Raw genomic sequence first — 16,112 nt, forward strand, 5'->3', positions numbered from 1 at the left:
TCTCAATCGTGTACCCATCGTTGTGAATAAGAAACACCAAGACGTCCAGATTGTGGTGGATGCTTGTTGACATCTACAGTACTGCTGGGTCGTCACTTGGAAGCTTCCAAGGTTCTGTCTTCGATGAGGAGAATGGTCTGGGAATCGCCTGGCTTGATTCCATAGTACCTGGACGATGCTAGCAGTTTTCGCTGCGCCATGGCCGCCCCCTAGGCGGCTGGACGCATGATTCCGATGGAGAGCCAGGTGACGGGCGTGAAGATTCTGGTGTTGGGTGGCAAGGGTATTTCCTTTGCGCAGTGTGTAGTGACCGAGACCTCGTCCGTCGCGCGGTCCGGACATATCCATGCCCCTCTAATATATTATAAAGAGTCCACCGGCCTCAAGCTTCGGCAGGCTGCGGAAACATTCTGTCGGCGCGTAAGGACCCTCGGGAGCTAGGAGGGAATCTCGATCGCCGCACTGGGGAGACGGGCCCATAATATATATTATAGACTTGCCGTTAACTCCGTAGGATCGCTTATATAATACTTAAGTAGTCATGGTTACTCAATAGTGCTATTGGCAAGCCCAGACGTCGCTCTCTCGGCTGGGTCCCGCCAAGACATCCGGCAAAAGCCATGCCCATCGCTTATCTCTCTCACACACAATTACTCTCGCAAGAAGAGACCAGATCCATGGTCCCTAGTGACCTTCACACGTCAGACCGTGAAATCCTTCATTGCCCCGCATCTTACACTATGTTCCAATTGTGACCGGCCAAGACTGCGTATAGCTCGTTTCCATCCTTATCTTTACCCCAAGAAAACGGGCACCGTAATAGCATCCGCATATCGGAATTAACTATATTCATCGGCTGCCAGCGCCTTCGGTAGTCAAATGCAAGAAATGCCGGGAAAATGGCCGAGACTTTGTTTAGCATCTCTCCCCAAGCTCCGGACTTTGCGAGTGCATCCCGATTGTCGGAATGGCCGGGGTAATGCACTTGATGCTGATGCTGACACGCCAGCCAGCCACTCCATCCCGGGTGCCTTGTAATTATGTCAGTGGCTATTGATAATAAGCATATAAGATTTACCATGTCCGTTTCTTGTAGTAGGAATGTGGTCCGCCTTGCTCACACCTCCCTGGTTATCTGGGCACAGCCTCTGGCTTCACGTCGAAGTCCGTCCCTCACGAGTGAAGCACAATGTGGTCTACCCTCCTCAGCTTGGCCGCCGCTGGTCATGCTTCCGCGTCCATCGTGGACAGAGGACGGGTTGTCGAGCTTGGAGGACTGTCATACTACACTGGTGGCATCCCGATTGCCCGGGTTGATGTCAACGACACCCGAGCAGGGCTCGCCAGCATTCGCCAAGACTTGCTTCCCCTGACCGTCATCGAGACACCATCAAAGGACATCAGCGCTGAGGATATCGTCAATATCACTGCTCAGTATGATGAGCTGGACGACGTGTTCCAGCCGGCCTTCCTCCAGGCGGTGTACCTTCAAATCACTGGCGACAAAGCAGGATCTCACATTGACGCCCAGTCCATCAAATCGAGTTTAAACCACTTCGACGTTGAGCTTGTGATCACCCCTGGCACGATCACCCCAGCAATCCCAAAGGGCCCTTACTTTGTCTCGCCTTTCACCGGGGAAGTCTACAAAGCTTACAGACTCTACGGTGACGACAACCTTGCCTTTATACAAGGCGTAATCAGCGATGGGCATGGCGGCTACACGTCGCTTCCAGCTGTGACGGAGAACGTCATGGCCAAGAGTATCGCTGTGCCATCAAGGCTATACTACACGCCCACTAAGGAGCAGCCCCTTGCTGGTCTTCGCTTTGGCGTCAAGGACATCTTTCACGTAAAGGGCCTCGCCACCAGCGCCGGAAATCGAGCATATTTCTACCACTATGGTACACAGAACAACACCGCCCCGGCCGTGCAGCGCCTCATCGACCTCGGGGCCGTCCTCGTCGGCAAGATGGGCACCGTTCAGTTCGCGAACGGTGACAGACCTACTGCGGACTGGGTGGACCTCCACGCCCCCTTCAATCCTCGGGGTGACGGCTACAGCGACCCCAGTGGTTCCTCAACTGGGCCTGGCGCCGGAATGGGTGCATACGAGTGGTTGGATCTTTCCATGGGCAGTGACACTGGTGGTTCGATGCGGGGGCCCGCCGGGGCACAGGGCATTTTTGGCAACAGACCGTCGACTGGTGCTATCTCACTGGAACATGTCATTCCTCTGAGCCCTGTATCGGATACAGCTGGCATCTTTTCCCGTAGCGGAAGTCTCTGGGCACAGGCGACGAAGGCATACTACCCAAATCTGCAGTCCAACTGGACCAGCCTCCCGAGCACTCTCTACAGCTCGCCCTCTCTGTCCGACCTAGCGGCATTGGCTGAAGTGGCCCCCAGCGACACCATAACGATGGTACAAACCTTTATCCAGAAACTAGGCGACCTTCTCGGCACCGAAGCCCTCCCGGGGAACTACTCCCAGCTATGGTCCGAAACCCGCGGCGACTCCCCGGCCGTGGACGAGATGCTGAACCTGACCTACGCCGTCTTCATATCACACGACCAGTGGAAGCTCCTCGGGAAGCCCTTCTTCGACGACTACGCCGCGAGCAACGGCGGCCGGCAGCCCTACATCAACCCGGGCCCCTTGTCCCGCTGGAGGTGGGGCCAGACCTACGCCACCGACGAGGTCTACGCCGAGGCCCTGCGCAACATCTCCACCTTCAAGGAGTGGTACGAGACCGACGGCTACGGCCGCCGCGACCCGGAGTCCTGCTCCGAGAGCGTATACACGTACCTGTTCCGGACCGGGGACCCCGAGTACCGGGACGAGTACCTCGACGCGCCTACGACGCCCCCACTTGGCATGGGCGACTCGCGTGTGGCGGTCATTGCTGGGACCCCTGAGGTGGTTGTCCCGATTGGCGAGGTACCTTACAACAGCACAAAGTCCATGCATGTTGAGTATCTTCCCGTGTCGATGGCGGTGAGGGTGGCTAGGGGTTGCGACCATGTCCTTGCGAGCTTGGTGGCTAAGATGGAGGAAGAAGGGATTGTACGGCCCGTTGCTACTGGCCCGAGGTTGTATCCTTAGAATTAATACACTTCCAAATTCTTTGCCTATTCTCCGTGCCGTATCTGTTTTTTCGAGGACCGTGCGTGGGAGTACATCTAGAATGGATCCTAGTGTAATTTAATATATTATTTTTTCGCTAAATGAATTCTACTTCCACCTGCCACCTGTTAGGCTGGTAGTGATTTGAAAGGAGATAAGACGCAACACTTGTAACCACTAGTTCCTACCGATTATCTTGTATATAGAAAAGTTCCGTCAGCCAAACAAGTGGCTGTGCTTTCATGTTATCCATACTATCTTCCCGAAGTCTCTGCAACTCATCACCTATTGGTGGAGTAAGGAGTTAGGCCACAATGAGGTTTTCCAGCTGAGGAGAGAAACGCAAAACACTTACGCCGTTCCAGAAGCATCGTCCTCATCTTTCTGACATACTCTAAAGATTCTCCATCTAGTCCGGAAAGCTTTTCCTCGTCTAACTTGTAGGCGGGATCAAGGGGAACATTTCCCCGCAAAACGCAGCGAAAATGATAGAGGAGATTCTTCGCTGAGGCCCTCCACATTTGGTTCATGTAATTGCTAACCGCTGTTGTGAGAGCGAACGCATTGACCGCCTATTAATACATTAGTCTAAAGTATAGAATATAGTTGAACAAGTTCAAGGGCCGAGCTCACATCTTTAGCCTTCGAGTATTTTAGGACATATCGATATTGAGCGATGTACACACTCTCAAGGGCAACTAGCTGCACAAACACACTGAGGTAAATCTCGTACCATCTCACTTCTTCCTTCGGCTGAAATATCTGTCTTTTGAGATATTTCGACACCTTTTTCATGAGGGCTTTCATGTGATGTATATAGAGTGTGTCTAGTTGGTAGTCCAGTACTGATGGAACTGGACTTTTCCCATGAATTGGGAAGTTCGGGTTATTGACGCATACACCCAGCCTATCTGCGCCCACCATCAGGGGCTGCTTGAAGTTGATGTAGATGCACACGAGAAGTTCAAGTGATGTATCGACAGCAGAGCCCTGATAAAAAGTGAGCAGGTCAGCTGAGTAGCCATGACGTGTTCATGAAAGACCGGAGCAAGTGACCTTGTTCAAATTGGCGAAGCGTTGTGCTTCAACGATGCCTTTGCGATATATTTCATCATTGAGTGCATCAAGGATGTCGTTGATGGCGAAAGGGCGGATATCGTGAATGTAGCTTATCAAGGCCGTCTTTGTCTTCGGGGAGCTTATGTTCCACTGTGCCACCTCGAGTAAGCTACCAAGCATCGTGTCCGTCTGAATTAATTAGGGCAAATCCTGGCTTGACTTACACAGGCAAACGGGGGAGACTCCACCAAAATAACTTCGCCCGTGGCGGACTCGTACGGCTCAACGAGGACGTCCTCCTTTTTAGGAAGGAATTGTCGACAGGCGAGCTCGAGACTGGGCAATGATGCAGTGTCCACATCCTTGAAATCCTGGGTGATATGAATTATCCGTGTCTTTGAATAGTCGAGGGACCACCGCGGGTCAGAGAAGACAGAGTTCTTGACTCCAGCACGAGAATTTCCGGTTCTGAAACAAACGACATCAAGCAGGTCTAATATTTGGCACGGCTGCTTGAATATGACTTTGCTTTCCTCTTTACAGTTGGCAACCTCCAAACAACGGCTACAAGGTTGTTCACGATTGCACTGCAGCATGTCTCAGTAGGCGCAGGATGGTAAGAATGCCAGTGTTGCGTATGAGAACATAAATCAAAAGCTTACCTTTTCTTTGTAGATCCGACACCTCAAGCACGAAGTCTTCTTGCGGGTTTGATTGACTTGTTCCCTGTCCTGTCCATCATTGGCCTTCCGCTTTCTGTTTCCTTGTGTGACCGTCTCATTCGGCCGATCGATTGATTCAAAGGCGGGCTGAATGGGCGTTTCGGCATCTAGGATCGGCTCAAACTGACAACCGGAGTAATATGCCAGATCCGCCAAATATTGCCCACTGGAAGGAAGCGCATTGGGGAAAGGGACCGATTGTAAATGCGAGGTCGGGAAGGTTGGTATCTCAGGGCCACGTTGAAGTGATTGCAATCGATGTGGCGGAAGAGAATTGACAAGCAAGCCGTGATTGCTGGACTGGATCGCCACCTGGAGGCTTGCTTCCTGAGAAATATTGGCTGTGACAGGTCTAACATCTATGTTATCTCTGACCTCAGTGTGCAAGACAGCGTCTGACGGACGGTTGCCAGTGTAAGGCGAGAATAGACCGTGATGTGTTTGCGGGTCATCCGAAGCAGGTGCTGACCAGACAGAGCCACGTCGAGACGAGCCTGCCTCAGTGCCAGAATGCGTCGGCGTGAATAGCTGGGTTCCTGATGACGATGATGGTGTGGGATACCGGCTGGAATCCAGACTGTGGTCCAAACCTTGCCGCATAATGCTGGTGGTCAAAGGAACGGTGAGTAGAGTGTTTTCAGAGCCAATGTGGCTGTAAGTGGAGCTCGAGTCGGCCGGACAAGGTGCGCTTGTACGAGAGTTTGTGAATTGCTCTGAGGGAGGGCCAACATTGAGAGCAGCGGCTTGGTACTGTATAGGGTCTTGAGCCGATTCTCCTCCCAACCGCCGTTGTGCCTCATGAGCGTGTTCCGCGGTGGTGGGCTGTGCTGCATGGCACAACAAGGAGGTGTCGTCAGCATTCTTACAGACTTGATGATACAAGTTTTCGGAGTCTTGTTCCTGAAATTCGAATGATTTCTTCAAGTTTGTAGACGTAGGCACCAAGTCTGTTGACATATCTTGGGACACCTCGGTATCTGTTCCATTTGATCCATATCGCGGTACGGTGTCTCGGTAGGCCGTCTCGAACATTTGCTCGAAGTCTACCTAGGTATCTGCTCCACGGCCCATGGGAAGTCGGGATACTGTTCATACAGCGGGGCCATGGGGTTCGATGTGCCATCTTCGTGGGCAGTTCGCTGACCTGACTGTGCATCTGCTTCCATCCTGATCCGATAGCCTGGTGTTGGTGTGGTGAGCCGGTGGTTGCATACGTGAGACTGAGTTGCTCAAGTGCATCCAGTGACAATATCCAGGGAGCATCCCTTGAGATCCCATCTCTAAGCTCTTGTCAAGGATTGGTGCGGGGGTCACGCAGCTGACAGCACTTGGGGGGTGTCTCACCTGAGAACAGACGTCGACCGGCAATATTTTGGGCGCTGCAGAATCGGGCACAACTGGCGCATGCAATCTCCATGATTCGCTTGGCACCTTGGTGGCGCCAACCGGCAAGAATTTGGTCTCTGCAGCTGTTGTGCTGATCCAGCCAATTTGTGCTACGGGAAGGAGCCAACGTCCACTCACCCAGCAATTGTGTCCACTTACCTAGTTCCCGCCAACCGCTTACTTAATACTAATTTTTCTAAGTAACCCCCTTACATTTATAAGTACCTTCTAAGTTAGCATTCAGAGACCCTATAGTATGATTTCCTTCTTTAATTTTTAATACTTTTAGTATAAGCCCCTTCTAGTAGGCACCTCTTTTAACACCCCTTCTAGGCCTTCTAACCTACACACATTTAGGTACTAACTAAGAATTTAGATATTAACTGAGTATTTAGATATTAACTGAATGCTAGAAGGTTAGAAGCTAAGAAGGTAAAGGTAAAGACCACGCGCTTTCTAGCCTTCTGGCACTCCTTAGTGTAGCACGGTACGGTTGGGCATAAAGCAATGTATTGGTGGGTTAGTTGTCTAAGAGAGGAAGGTCTGCCTGCGCAGGGCGTGGGCAGAAGGTTAGGTAAGCTGACCCTTCCTGCTTATGTAAGCTAACTATCAGACTGGCACACCCCCTACGGTCTGCACCACTCCTTCTAGCCCTTTAGCCCTCTAGACTTCTAGCCTTTAAGCCCTTTAGACTTCTAGCCTTCTAGTGTTTAGTTGGCATCTAAATGCTTAGTTGGTACTTAAATGTGTGTAGGCTAGAAGGCCTAGAAGGGGTGCTAGAAGGGGTGCTAGAAAGGGTGCTAGAAGAGGTTTAGAAGGGGTTTAGAAGGGGTGTTAAAAGCGATTAAGAAGGGGTCTAAAAGGGGCTTATACTTAAAGTATTAAAAATTTAGAGAACCCTAGTTAGGTATATAGTTTTATATAGGTTCTATATATAAATTCTTATATTGGGTGAGTGGTTGAAAAAAACTGGGTGAGTGGATAGAATTGCTGGGTGAGTGGACGTTGGCTCTACGGGAAGGCGGGGGCTGGCCCTCCACGCACCCTCTTTGTCACGCGCCCAATTAAGAGTCGCAAAGTCTCGCCCCGGTCGACCGGCGATTTTGAAGTGCGTGCATCTTGAGAGCCTGATTGACGTCTCGTTTGTTTGACTCCACGTCGAAACCCCCAGAGCCTCCTCCGCTACCTTGTATTGCAACAGCAAGCGAACGAAGGAGTGCCGCTGCTTCATAAGTCATAAAAGACCACAAGACCTGTTGACTCTGTTCCAACGAAACAAGAAAAACGCCTCCCTCCATCATCCACTCTTTCGCATGTCCACTGCAATCATGAGCCTTCCCCTTATTCCATTTGGGGCTTTGCGCCTCGCCTCCCCCGGTGATCTACTTCGTATTGGCATTGTCGCGGCCGCAGGCTTTCGATACTCTCCTGTATTTGATTGGGAACGACCGTACCATGAAGAGTACCCAGGTGACACCCTGCTTTCCTATCGACAGGAATTCTCTTCTGTTATGAAAGACGAGAACTACGCGGTTCTTGTCGCAGTGGATCACTTCGATCCTATGGAGCATGAGAAGACGAAGGCCATCATCCCGCAGGATAACGGATGGGATGCCCCTGCAGCCGGTGAAGAAGTCGTTGTAGGCGTCGGCTGCTGGAAGCTCGAGCCAGGTTCCAAACGTATTGGCGAGTTTCAGAATGACACAGGTAGCAAACCTCCCGATGTGTCCCACTCATCGCTAGGCATTTTTTTAACTCTTGGCATACAGGCCCTTATCCGTCACTACCACCAAACCAAAATCAAGACCAGGAGCAAAAGCATGGCGAATTGTTTGGCGACCGCATGGGACCTATCGAGAAAAGGTATCTCTGCCTCCTCTCAACTTACCCGCACATGGCTCACAAGCCTCTACAGATACTTTCACGGATATTCTACTATGGATATGCTTGTTGTACACCCAGCGTATTGGCGGAGGGGTCACGGTACCACCTTGGGGAAATGGGGCCTCGACCTCGCTCGTATTGATGGTGTGAAGCAAGGAGTAATGGCTGCGAGCTCGGGCAAAAAGCTCTACACCTCCATGGGTTACACCAATTTAGAGGATGTGCACATTGATGGAGACGAAATCACCCCAGACGGTGTCACTATCTCCGCAATGGTGTTCGAGCCGGGGAATGGTGAGGGTAGTGCCCACGGTGAAACAGCTCAGATTGGTTCAGCTGAGCTGTGATTATGGTGGACTTACTCAGAGCACCACGGATTGTGAAATCAAATTGTCAGATCGGAGAGTGCCAAGTAGAATCGCTTGTCTTGTGAATCGATATATGACCGTGCCTCCTGGCTCGTAGCCTCGTCCCCTTAACAGAAGGATCCCTGGATATAAAATATATTATTTAATAAATGAAAAATATAAAATAACTTTCTTAAAATAATATATTTAATTAAAAAAGTTAAATAAAAACTTTTAATTAATTATAATTTAAAAAACTATTTTACTTATTTTTTATTTATATTTTTATAATTATATTTTTTTATAATTATATTTATATAATAAATATAGTGAAATATATTAATTTTTAAAATGAAATTTAATTATTTTATCTAATATATTAATATATAAACTAAACTTATAAAGTTAATATATTAAATCTATACTCTATCGGGACTACGTGCTCTTCTAATCCACCTGTGACCACGATTGCTTTAGCATCCAGCTTCACGGTAATTTTCCATCTCCTCCATGATTCTCTCGTCGTCAACAGGTAGATAGAGCTGTCTCTGGCTGTCTCCGTTGAACCGCCGAATAAGCCACTTCTTGTGAGACTTGCCATCCTCCCACTCATTGGGGACCCAACCTGCGAAGTCTGCCCAGAGATAGACCTTCCAAAATATGGCGATGGGGTTCTCGGGCAGCGATGGATAGGAAGAAGCTTGGTTGACGATGGCATGGTTGTAGTCAATCAGTACGACGCGTGGTAGAGGCAGTCCGCCTGAAGTCACCGATGTCTGGGAGATCTTCTGATCGTCTTGCACAAGTACAACGTTGCGCCCGGCGAAATCGAACTGATTGACTCCGAATTGCAACTGCCTGACGAAGGCGTCCATAGCATGTGCTAATATTCCCAGTCTATACTCTTCGGGGTAATGGAAGGAGTCTCCTTCCCGTATGTTTGGATTATTTCGAATGCGAGTATCTCGGATTGTGCTTCCATTCAGCTTTTCCATCAATATCAATCGAACTGGTCTACTACATGACTTGCTGTCGACGGTAATGGGTGGGTGAAATGTCCAGGACCCATAGTACGCTGGAGCAGACGAGCCTGCTTGTCCAGTCTCGTGAAGCTGGTTATAAGCTGATGCTTCGTTGCTGTAATCTTGGTCGGCATCATACACAACGTCTCGCGGCTCGTGGGTAGGCTTGGGGTTGTAGTATAGTGGATCGTAGATCTTGGCAGTGGCCTCGTAAGGGCTGCTGCCCGATTTGGGATGAATTATACAGCTGACAATCTGAGCACCGCGGATCGCCCCGATACAGATGGGGGAGGTAACTACCAACCGCGCCGTCTCGGGTCGGGTGGGTGGGTCGGTCTCGATAGGGGGGTTGTCCACAACGGCCTTGCTCTGCGGAGTGCTGCGAAGGTAATCTTCAGACACTGGAGGGCGCGGCTCCAAGTTGTTCCGAAGACTTTCGATGAAAGGTGGTGGTGGTACGTGGCGATCGATGTCCAGGGCAAGGCCCGGAATATATGGGAGACTCGGCTTATCTGGATCGTCGGGAGGGGACCAGGGCTGTAACGGCGCCGACGGCCTCGGCCGATTGAGAATGTCGATCAGCCAGGCTGGCTGTGGTTGATCCAGCTTATTGATCTCCCAGGTGCCGTGCGATGATCCTTCAGACATAGTAATATCCGCGTTGTGCAAGCAGCAGCGATGGTTGATTTGAGTGGCAGCGAGTTGACTCAAGTTAGATGTCTGGTGAGGGGATGTGAACAAGGGGTCAAGCATCAGGGCAACGGGAGTGGCTTGATTGAATATGGACCCGGGAATTCATCGTGACGAGGATGGGTGGCCTCCTGATGTAAGTTGAGCTAGGAGGGAGGTAAGTCCTGAGGCCAGAAGGCCGTGTTGGTAGGCGTGTTTGCCGTCACGGTGGATACCAGGACAAACCGGTGGGGTAATTATCCTACTACAGGCCACCACAGTAAGATCCACAACAACGCCACGGCCTGGAATTTAAAGATGCAAAGTCTCACCTTTACATGGGTCCCAAGAGCAGAGACCCTAGGATATGAAAGTTTTCCATCCTCCCATGGGTCTTGTGATAGGATGAAGGTGTGACCAGGCGCGCAACAACGGTAACATCGGTCAACGTCGGCCTTGAATTTATTTGCTGTCATCTGGATGGGACTTTTCATGAGGTCTACGGTTATCCCCAGGAGCGTCGTGCTCTTTGTTTTCCCCTTCTTTCTTTTAATATATCAAAGTCAAATGGAGATGAGGATCCCGCGCAGGAATTTGACCTCCTCGCTGTCATTAGTTATCATCATGAGTGGTGACTGCTCACATGTGCAGCTTTTAGCTGGACACTGCCAGTAATGTTTGCCTGCTAGTGTCCATCGAAAGCCATTCGGGGTTCGTAACATTTGTATTCACCAATGTAAATATTACGGATCAATCTCAAACGTCATTCTATCACGTGGCCATTCGCTAAATGACTGCTTGTTGCAAATTCTCAGGGTTAGCTCGACTTCGACATGATCATGAAAAAGGCTCTTTCTGCTTCAGCGGCTTCACGGGCCCAAATTTTCATCCACGCGTTCTTGCGGTCTTCAGTTAGACCGTTCCATATTACAGGGGACAGGAAAGTCTCCTTGAGCTTGAACAGACAAAATGAGAGCACGAAATTGCTGTACTGGCCCGGCTGACCGTCTCTTCCTCCATAGCGAGCCTGCAGGTCCATTGACGCCAATGTCAAATCGTTATACCCTGGAACCTTTGAGAACAGGGCTGCAGCAGTCATGGGACTCGTGGAGGGTGCTAGGTTGCGAAGAGTGTCCCCGTAGTCTTCTTTGGTGTCAGTTGTAAAGCCGTCCTCGTCGGAATACTCTCTTGGCGTGATCGGATCGATGTACGCACCAGTAGCCATGTCTTGCGGAAGCATGTCCTCAGGAGGGTCGCCCAGCCGTTTATTCTGAGGCCGCAGGGCATCGGGATAGTGTTTGACGATCACGCCAGAGTCCTGCTCGGCGTCCTCGGCCATGTCATCAGTCCCCTCGTCGGACGACGGGCCCAAATCGGCCAGGGCGTCGAGGAATGCATCACACTTCCTCTTCTCATTCGCCATCCTTATCTCAATCTCCTCTCTCGTCCACTTCTTCTCCGGGAATATCCGGGTAAACTCCTCGATGAGCTTCTCCCAGACGGAGCCCGACTGCCGCGAGTTCGGTCTGAGCAGACCTTTCGACTTGCATAGCTCTATGGTCTCCACCCATACCTGGGTTTCCTCCGGCTCGAACCTCAGCATACTCTTCCTGCGGCGGGCCAGCCACTCCGAGATCGTTGTGCGCGGTCGCTTTGCTGGTGAGGGCTGCTCCCCGCCTGACGCCGGTGTCTTCCTCTTGCGCGTCGCCGGCTGCGTTGGCGCCCTCGCGTCCTCCTTCTTGGAAGTAAAGAGCAGCCTGCAAACAGAGTCATCGTCACCAGGAAGGCCATAAGACTGGCTGTGACGGCTGTTGGCTTGCATTTTGGAAGCTTCAGATGTCATGTGTAACAAAGCGGGTTGAGACTCAACCCGTTTAACCAAGTCGACAGTACAATTTGATGTTTGCGTGGTTATCGGGAAACATTGCAAGGTTGCGACGCGTCCACTTCTCGCCAGGAGGTATGTACGCGACGTCGGACCCCTGCATTCTCTCTCCCCTTCCACACAAGCGGCTTGGCACGCGTACTCGTTAAAAGTATATTACAGTAAGGCGAGCGGCCGCACTGACGCACGCGCGTGAACTGGATTGTTATTTTTGAGGAATGAAACTCTGCCTGTCTACCATGCGACTTCAGGGGTTTCGGCTCATTGATCAAATAATTTGAGAGATCAATGTAGATCTGAAAATGCAGGGGACAAATAGTAATAATTGAACACGCGTTGACCGCACCCATCAAATCCAAGATGCCATCGACCTCAGAGCTCACCCAGCCCGGCCGAGTTGGCGGCCAGGAGGCCCGGGGGGGGGGGGGTTATTCCGGAATACCCCAGACGACCGAATTGCAAGTCCCACGCGTCCCACAGGGGGCTCATGGGCAGCGACGGAAGCAGCCTCGCCGGGCGGACGGAGGGGGTCCTGGGTGGGGTTTGAAGGACATGTAACATGGCGATGCTTCTTAGGCTGCGAGACCCCTCGTGTTGGACCGCTGGCTCCAAATGCAGGAGGTTCCCGGTGGTGTGATGGATTGTGACCAATAACTGGTAGATCTAGACTTACCGATGCTGGTAAATAGGACAAGGGAGAAAAAGGCACTCCATCAAACAGGCCTCCTTCGGTAGCCAGCCCCCTTGAAGCCCGTAAGATAGTGTCCGGGCGGGAGATTTATGTATACTGCTGATATGTTGTTTTCGAGGAGGCAGGCTTCATGTGAATTTGAGAATAAGCATCAGTTGCCTGTATGATACCTCATGATTGACGTAGCTGAGCCGGAAAAAGCCCGCCATGTAAGGTGTCTTTATCTAGGGTACTACTCAAAACGTTCCGAGCCCTTCAAAACAAATTGTAAGTGGTATCCAGGTCAGGCAACGAGTATCCAGATTTCACACCCCCCAATTAGCAACATGTTCATCCACATCACGTTTTCCAAGATTAAACGCACAAACCACATTTCACTAACATACCAGATCAACCCAAAGCCAAAAGCCAAAAAAAAAAAGGCAACGAATCTTTTTGAATTTGCCAAACGAGACAAGAGAAGAGGTATCTGATCTGCTCTGAATCTGCAAAACCCCGATGAACAAGCGAATAACTAAGTACTAAGAAGAAGACATTACTTCATTGGATGGAGCCCTCCCGTGTGAGAAGAAAAAAAGCCCAGATCCCCTCCCGTTCCCTCATCCAACGCCGGCCCGCCAGAGACTCGATCAAGACAGCAAGCAACAACAGCGGCGCAAGGACAAGCAAGGGTGCTGGATGCGGTGTGTGGGTTGTGTATAAGAAAAGCAACGGCCAAGCTCATCAAGATGTGTATAATCCGTCCTGTCCTGTCCTGAACGCCGTACTTTGTGGTGCGCACGATAAAGCAGGTTGGGTTGGGGGGATGTTGTCCGGGGGGGGGGGGTCAGAGGGATATCGCAAGGGGGTTTGTTTGGTTTGGGTGGGGTATTCCGTTGGGCTCCGTTTCGTTCATTGCAAGTTCCGTCCATCTTCCGCCGTGAGGATTCCAACAATAATCCCCGTGCACCGTGCCCTGAGCATCATACAGACACCCGTCCACCTTTTTTTTCTCTCTGTCAGATGGAAAAACCGTGAGACTTCGACGTGCGGGCAGACCGGCTCGTGCCGTCCCGGCCTCACTTTTGGATCCGCGCCTGTGCCTCTCACCCGCCCGGCTCTCATTTGCCCCGCATGGACTGGACCCGCTGGGTCGCCGCCACTGACCACAAGCCCGCCCGGACAGCCCAGGCCTCGGAGGCCACCAGTCGAGGGGCAGGCATGAGTGGCGGCTATCGAAAGACAACTGTTTCGTACACGATGTAGTCCGCCTACTCCTTCATCTTGACGTAGTTGCTGGGAAACGTGCCGCTTTTCGTGCCAATCATGCCGGTCCTATGACGAAAAAGTCAGTCAGTCAGTTCCTCGAACCCCCAAAACCACACCCATCAAACAAAGCCCCGAGGCAGGTAAAAAGAAAACACACAAGACATACCACCAGTCATTATCACTGTCCGTCTTCTTCAGCACGGTGATGACATCCCCCTTCTTAAAGCCCAGATCCCCAGGCTGCTCCGCCTCAAACGTGTACAGCGCGACGGCCTCGTTCTTCTTCATGAGCGCCTGCTTGCTCGTGAAGTTGGGCTTGGGCGCCGCCGGCCGACCCGGTCCGACCTTCCTGTCCTCGGGGTACCCGGACTGCTGGCCCGTGTACTCGCGCGGCACCGTGACGTCCTGCAGGGTGTTGGACCTCGAGCCGGCGCCGAACTGCCGCGGGCTGTCGTAGACGTCGTCCTGCCACGTCGCCGCGCGCTTGGGCGCGCCGAACGAGTCCCTGCTGTTCGAGGCCGCCGCGCCCGTCCCCGCGCCGTACATGCTGTGCCTGGTGGTGCTGTTGTTGTTGGGCTGGCCCTCGCCGTACGCGCTTCCCCGCTGGCCGTTCCACACGACGTCGTCGTGGCGGTCGTCGTACACGGGGCTCTCGTTGTACATGCCGTCGTCGAAGCTCCCCGAGCGGGTCCCCGCGAAGGCGCGCGAGTTGAGGATGTTGAACAGGGGCCCCGCCTGGGGCGGGGGCCGCTCGGCGCCGCCGAGCAGCTCCTTGGCGGAGACGGGGCGGCCGTAGAGCTTGGCGTTGGCGTCCTTGCGCTCTATGATGGCGGAGCCCTCGAGGCTGACTCCCGCGAAGAGGCCCTTTGTCTTGCTGTAGCTGAAGATGCCGGCCACGGACCGCAGGGAGGCGGCGCCGGCGGCCTCTGCGTTGCGGCCGACGGGCCCCGCGGCTATGGAGACGTTGCCGCCGAGGGTGAGGGAGCCGGCCTGGGAGAAGGTCTTGACGGCGGAGGCGTCGTTGAGGATGAAGACGAAGTCGGTCAGCTCGAAGCCGATCTGGCCGCCGAAGCCGGCGCCGCCGGTGGCGATGGCGGAGGGGGCGGACCAGGAGCCGTCGGGGAGGCGGGCGACGACGAGGCCGGAGCCGAAGCGGGCGGAGCCGAGGAAGCCGGCTTTTATGACTGTGAGGATTGCGAGGCCCTGTAGGGAAGTAGGAGGAGGTGTCAGCAGTGTGTTTTCTCGTGGGTTCTTTTCTGGAGGGGGGCTTCTTGCTGCTTGCCTTTGCTGAGGCCAGGACGGCGGGTGGGATGACCTTGTCCGGGCCAAACGCCTGGCGTGGGTCGATGAAGGACGCCAGGATCTTTCCACACTTCTTGCACTCCGCTGTTTTTTATTTTCTGTCAGTGGAATTGCTTTCTTCGCAAAATTCCCATCCCCCGATTGTCTTGTTCCTCGCAGCGTGGAAGCTGTCGTGGTTGCGCAGCCCGGAAGGCCGGCACGGGCGAGGCTTGGGAGGGCGACGCGAGTGCGGGGGATGTCGGGCAAGGTGGGACTTACACGCCATGGACGACGGGAGTGGGTTGTTGATACCCATCTTTGCGATGCTGGTATCTGAAGGGGAGGTGTTAGGAGGGAGGGAGGGAGTGATTGGAGGAGGAGGAGGAGGAGGAGCAGTAGTAGGTAGGAGGTTCGGATGGGAGGGAGAGAAGGAAGGTAAGGTAAGGTATGGATCGCAAAGAAAGATACGACATGTGTGTTGGGTCGGGGAACTGTTGTAAATGGGCATGCGGCGGTAGGGATGGGAAAGGCGGAGTGCAGCCCCAAGGGACAGGGATTGTTTTGGAGAATGGGCGGCTGCCCAGGGCCTCCCGAGGGGCGCAGCTGCAGCTGACGATGATGATGCCCGCTGGCAGGCTGGCAGGCTGGCAGACTGTGTGGGGTACGTACTCGGTCCCTCCTCAGCTGCTCTGCTCCTCCCCAGGCCTGCCTGCTGATGCTGCTGCACCCCTACAACGGCATTCAGACTCAACTAAGTTTCGGCTTGTACTACCGAAAAGTGCAACTCCATC

General features: G+C 52.7%; 5 protein-coding genes across 5 annotated transcripts; 2 read left to right on the forward strand and 3 right to left on the reverse strand.

Annotated features, from left to right (window-relative positions):
• Positions 1–1,139: 1,139 nt before the first annotated feature.
• KVR01_000767 (uncharacterized protein) lies at positions 1,140–3,106 on the forward strand (the record flags this gene model as incomplete). Its single annotated transcript, XM_044792205.1, has 1 exon — positions 1,140–3,106. Exon 1 carries the CDS (start codon positions 1,190–1,192, stop codon positions 3,104–3,106), a length of 1,917 nt encoding a protein of 638 aa, XP_044650716.1. The 5' UTR covers positions 1,140–1,189.
• Positions 3,107–7,622: 4,516 nt separating this feature from the next.
• On the forward strand, positions 7,623–8,525 carry KVR01_000248 (uncharacterized protein; the record flags this gene model as incomplete). The annotated part of the gene is made up of 3 exons (XM_044785842.1): positions 7,623–8,001; positions 8,064–8,157; positions 8,210–8,525. 3 exons carry the CDS (start codon positions 7,623–7,625, stop codon positions 8,523–8,525), a joined length of 789 nt encoding a protein of 262 aa, XP_044650197.1.
• A 473-nt stretch (positions 8,526–8,998) lies between these two features.
• Positions 8,999–10,195, reverse strand: KVR01_000890 (uncharacterized protein; the record flags this gene model as incomplete). Its single annotated transcript, XM_044785845.1, has 1 exon — positions 8,999–10,195. The coding sequence occupies one exon, from the start codon at positions 10,193–10,195 to the stop codon at positions 8,999–9,001; it is 1,197 nt and encodes a 398-aa protein (XP_044650839.1).
• Positions 10,196–10,970: 775 nt separating this feature from the next.
• KVR01_000301 (uncharacterized protein) lies at positions 10,971–12,146 on the reverse strand. Its single transcript, XM_044786560.1, has 2 exons — positions 11,432–12,146; positions 10,971–11,359 (listed from the first exon to the last, which is right to left on the reverse strand). Exons 1-2 carry the CDS (start codon positions 12,057–12,059, stop codon positions 11,034–11,036), a joined length of 954 nt encoding a protein of 317 aa, XP_044650250.1. The 5' UTR covers positions 12,060–12,146; the 3' UTR covers positions 10,971–11,033.
• A 675-nt stretch (positions 12,147–12,821) lies between these two features.
• Positions 12,822–16,014, reverse strand: KVR01_000873 (uncharacterized protein). Its single transcript, XM_044781654.1, has 4 exons — positions 15,601–16,014; positions 15,323–15,426; positions 14,207–15,243; positions 12,822–14,106 (listed from the first exon to the last, which is right to left on the reverse strand). Exons 1-4 carry the CDS (start codon positions 15,827–15,829, stop codon positions 14,043–14,045), a joined length of 1,434 nt encoding a protein of 477 aa, XP_044650822.1. The 5' UTR covers positions 15,830–16,014; the 3' UTR covers positions 12,822–14,042.
• Between the last annotated feature and the right edge of the window lie 98 nt (positions 16,015–16,112).

Source organism: Diaporthe batatas, assembly GCF_019321695.1.
Source record: "Diaporthe batatas strain CRI 302-4 chromosome Unknown Contig00001, whole genome shotgun sequence".
In the NCBI taxonomy this organism is placed as follows: domain Eukaryota; kingdom Fungi; phylum Ascomycota; class Sordariomycetes; order Diaporthales; family Diaporthaceae; genus Diaporthe; species Diaporthe batatas.

What these genes read in the sequence shown, in the direction of transcription:
- KVR01_000301 (XM_044786560.1), bottom strand. Translation starts at nt 12,059, where the DNA reads ATGACATCTGAAGCTTCCAAAATGCAAGCCAACAGCCGTCACAGCCAG. An exon ending in TCCGCAAGACATGGCTACTG is followed by an intron (nt 11,360 to 11,431) that starts GTGCGTACATCG and finishes ACACCAAAGAAG; the next exon opens with ACTACGGGGACACTCTTCGC.
- KVR01_000873 (XM_044781654.1), bottom strand. Translation starts at nt 15,829, where the DNA reads ATGCCCATTTACAACAGTTCCCCGACCCAACACACATGTCGTATCTTT. An exon ending in ACTCCCGTCGTCCATGGCGT is followed by an intron (nt 15,427 to 15,600) that starts GTAAGTCCCACC and finishes AATAAAAAACAG; the next exon opens with CGGAGTGCAAGAAGTGTGGA. An exon ending in GACAGTGATAATGACTGGTG is followed by an intron (nt 14,107 to 14,206) that starts GTATGTCTTGTG and finishes TTTTCGTCATAG; the next exon opens with GACCGGCATGATTGGCACGA.